This window comes from Esox lucius, chromosome 21, assembly GCF_011004845.1.
Source record: "Esox lucius isolate fEsoLuc1 chromosome 21, fEsoLuc1.pri, whole genome shotgun sequence".
NCBI classification, from domain to species: domain Eukaryota; kingdom Metazoa; phylum Chordata; class Actinopteri; order Esociformes; family Esocidae; genus Esox; species Esox lucius.
The window spans coordinates 4,219,373-4,223,234 of NC_047589.1; the positions used below are offsets into that span (position 1 = coordinate 4,219,373).

The 3,862-nt window shown below is 42.8% G+C and overlaps 1 protein-coding gene across 1 annotated transcript; it reads right to left on the reverse strand.

The window, feature by feature from the left end:
• Nucleotides 1-283: 283 nt before the first annotated feature.
• ccr9b (chemokine (C-C motif) receptor 9b) lies at nt 284-3,662 on the reverse strand. Its single transcript, XM_010899756.3, has 3 exons — nt 3,274-3,662; nt 2,969-3,009; nt 284-1,970 (listed from the first exon to the last, which is right to left on the reverse strand). Exons 2-3 carry the CDS (start codon nt 3,002-3,004, stop codon nt 927-929), a joined length of 1,080 nt encoding a protein of 359 aa, XP_010898058.1. The 5' UTR covers nt 3,005-3,009; nt 3,274-3,662; the 3' UTR covers nt 284-926.
• Nucleotides 3,663-3,862: the final 200 nt, after the last annotated feature.

Genomic DNA, 3,862 nt, shown 5'->3' on the forward strand with positions numbered 1-3,862 from the left:
TGTACGTTATGCTGTTGACAACATGGTGCTGCAGATGCTCTCACGGAAAATGTGTAAGAATTAAAAAGTGAATGTTGCTCTTGTGTTTCAAACCGTTGCATTTGTTCATGAAATCTTGGTTTATACCAATCTAACTAGCTACCTAGTACTCCACACATACCCAAGTTCCCACATTGTACTCAGAAGCATAGACTTTGTATTGAAAGGCCAAGCTTAACCATTCAGTATGTAATGAATGCCCTTTTTACAAAACATAGGAGAATTTTCTATTTTTATTAGTTTAATTCATGTTTGGTACTCAACTACATGAAAAAAAAATTAAGAATCAAGAACAGCACAAACGCATCAAATATAGAATACTGACAAAGTCATGATAATAATCATTGGCACAGTTTATATACAATAATGTACACTTTATTACAGTGTTTTAGAGAAATATGTATAGGATGTGTCCCACTTGCAAACCAAATTGTCATTGAAGAAAGGTGTTCAGCAAAGACGCGGTGTAGTATTCTTACAATTGGTCTCATTTAGGTAGGTTAAGAACAAGCAGACCTCTGTGTATAAATTCTCTCTCTTTATGTCACGCTCTGCCAACCTCTGGAATGTGTGCTGTTTATATTGACCATTTAGCTTGGGGGTAGAAAGTGGGAGAGTGGCTTGTGGGCCATAGAAGTGAAATGCATTGTTGTACGTAGACACGCCTACCATGTGTATATTGGCGAGAATGTGATGGCAAGATGATACTGGAACACAACTGAGACAATATTGCTGCAATTTCCAATAAATAATTGAATGTATCTCTCCCTTGACCCCAGCGGGTGCAGTACGCTATTATTTCACCACTATACCAAACGGTGGTTGTTATGTCATTGTCTCTGGGCTAATACTGATTGTGTTTCTGGGTGTGCTTTCAGGGAGTAGAATTACAACGAGAGAACCGGGGTGCTGTCAGTGTCAGACATGACAGAGGGGCGCTTAGGGACGGCCTGCATTTTACTGAGACCACCCATGTTTAGGCCACACATGCACAGCTTAATTACCCTCAGTAGATCCTTCCGGAAGCGGACACCAATGAACACATACAGGAAAGGGTTAATGCAGGCATGGGTGTACGCCAAACTCTTGGCGATCTGTCCGGCGATATCAAATTGGCCCGATAAATCGCAGTCCGTGATGGTGGTGTTGGCCGCTTGTGTGGCATCAAGCACCAGCAGCCCGTTGTACGGAAGCTGGGAGAGGACGAACACGGCAACCACGGCAAAGATGACTCTCAGTGCCTTGTGTTTCTCGAAGCTCTTGGCCTGCAGCAGGGTGCGGATGATGATTGAGTAGCACAGGACCATGACCAGCAGTGGTAGACAGAAACCCATGCAGATCTGCAGGACCAGCACCAGGATTTTGGTGCGGTTCAAGAGGTTATGAGGGTAGACTAGGACGCAGGAATTCCCAAAGGAGTCGGATTTCACACTGGCAAAGATCAACTCTGGCAGAGACAGGAAGCCTGAGATGACCCAAACAATCAGGCAGGCCAGCTTGCTGTAGAACAGTGTCTTGTTCTTCAGATTGTGGGCCTTGGTGACCTGGACGATAGCCACATAGCGGTCGATGCTGATGCACGTGAGCAGGAGCATGCTGCTGAAGAAGTTGATCTTATAGACAGCTGACAGGATCTTACAGAGACCCAGGCCGAAAACCCAGCCATTGGTGGCATCGGCGGCCCAGAAGGGCAAAGTACCCAGGAACAGAAGATCGGCCACAGCCAGGTTGAGAAGGTAGACATCGGTCATGGTCTTGAGGCGGTGGCGGACCGTGGTGTAGATGAAGACCACCATCAGGTTGCCCATGGTGCCCAAGGCGAAGATGAGCCAGAACAGTGGTGGTTCATAAAGACTCCGGAAGTCCCTCACCCAGCTCTTGTCACATATCGCCCCCATGTCAGTGGGGTAGTCCTCCAGATCTCCAGATCCCTGTAAAGCCAACACCTATTTATTAGTGGAAGATTTCTACTTGGAATTTGTTCAAGAGGTATGTCGTTACTTTAATGGGAATACAACGGTTTGTGACGGATGTCAGTTGAGTGAACACTTTTGTTTTCATTTTATCTATCACTTCCTGTCTATAGTGGTTGACTGCTAAGTCTTTTCACCCAAACCGTCTGTCTAACATGTACGGTTTCATAACACTGTTTATCTGCTGGAGCACAGCACTGTGACATCAAGACTTGGCGATGGTAATGTTCAACCAAAACCCCATGCCACTCTGGCAGCTCATAGATGCAGGTGTCGTGCCTTCACTGTCTGTTCAGGTGAAACCACATTGCTGCACCACTTCCTTCATTGCGAGATGGAGGGACTGAGAGATACAAGAAGGATTTACGCTCCAGAGGGGCTACAAGAGAGGGGCTCAGGTTCACGGAGCACGTCAACGCTACAATGCTCGATGACAGTACCGACACAATCAGATGTAGAACAGAGATAAAAACGGGGGGATGTGGGACCGTTTTTTGTGCAAACACAGTGGAAATGTTGACGCAGTTGTTCCAGATTTTACTGAGGCAAAGTTTGATTGTTAGGAACATTTGCTTCAAGGACTACTAGATGTCTTGAGAAATATTTAAGCAGACAATAGTACTGAATTTGGATCATGGAAATGACATGCACGAAAACAATTCAAAAAGACATTATGAACAAACATGAACAAGCGGCCCTCTCCAAATCTTTGTTTTGAACTATTATCTGTCCTGGTGTTGTTTTTTTCTCTCTCCAACCACAGTCATGTTGATGTGAAACTATATGTGGTCAATGTACAGGAGTTCAAAAGATAAAAAAAGTAGGTACTCCATGCTTCACATTCGGATTAAATTAATTCCTGCTGATGTTTTTGTTCTCTGCTCTCTATTACAATTTATGGCATAGTTTCGAAGATGTCAATAGTAGCATTTACAGGAAATTAAGATAATACTTACACTTTCATCATTTGGAGTAGTGAGTAATAACTCCATTTTAACTGTCAGAAGAAATGAAACAAGATGTTTTTTAAATCACCTGATACCAATACAGTGTTAACTCCTGTTAACTAGATAAGGTGAAATTAATAGACTGATATAAAATCCACTTAATGATATAATGAATCACTGCTGATCCACTGAAAAATACAAAACAAATATCAAACATACATGTTTTCAATAGAAAACTATCCAGTACCATGTGAGACAGTCTCTCCGTTTTGGAGCAAAACAAACAACTTGATAACAATTACAGTTTTACTTACCCTGTCAATGATGTTATAAGACAAAGCGTTCTCCAGTCTTCTCTTTCTTTCTCAGAGTACGACTCACAAGCCCTAGACGAAAATTGCTATCACTCTCATCTTTACCAGCTTTTATGGTTTCGCCTTAACCACAGCATCACATGCTGACGGGTCGTTTTGCCTTTGTCATTCAAAACCAAAACCAGTCCCCAAAAATGTAATACTATGTCATGTAGGTACAGACGTGGCCCTTGGCATTAAAACCAGTCACACTCAAAGTTGGAATTCCTTGGCTATCTGAGCTATAATAGTCATCCCCCTCATATATTACTCACATTTAAACAACATATTGTACATGCAGACCAAAATGTGAGGTTTAACTGTATCTTTAAAGAGAAACAAAGGGCATTGCATGCAGACACTATTACTCACACCTGCTCTATACATCGGACCTTTCACCACCTGTCGCTTGCTTTTTGTCTTAAAGGGGCACTGTTTAGAATCCTGCCTCTAAATTATAACACAACTTGTCTCCTTAACGCCTTCCCTTATGGAACGAGACTGGTATAGTACTTGCTAGTACAGGGTGGTATAGGGTGGGAAGAATAGT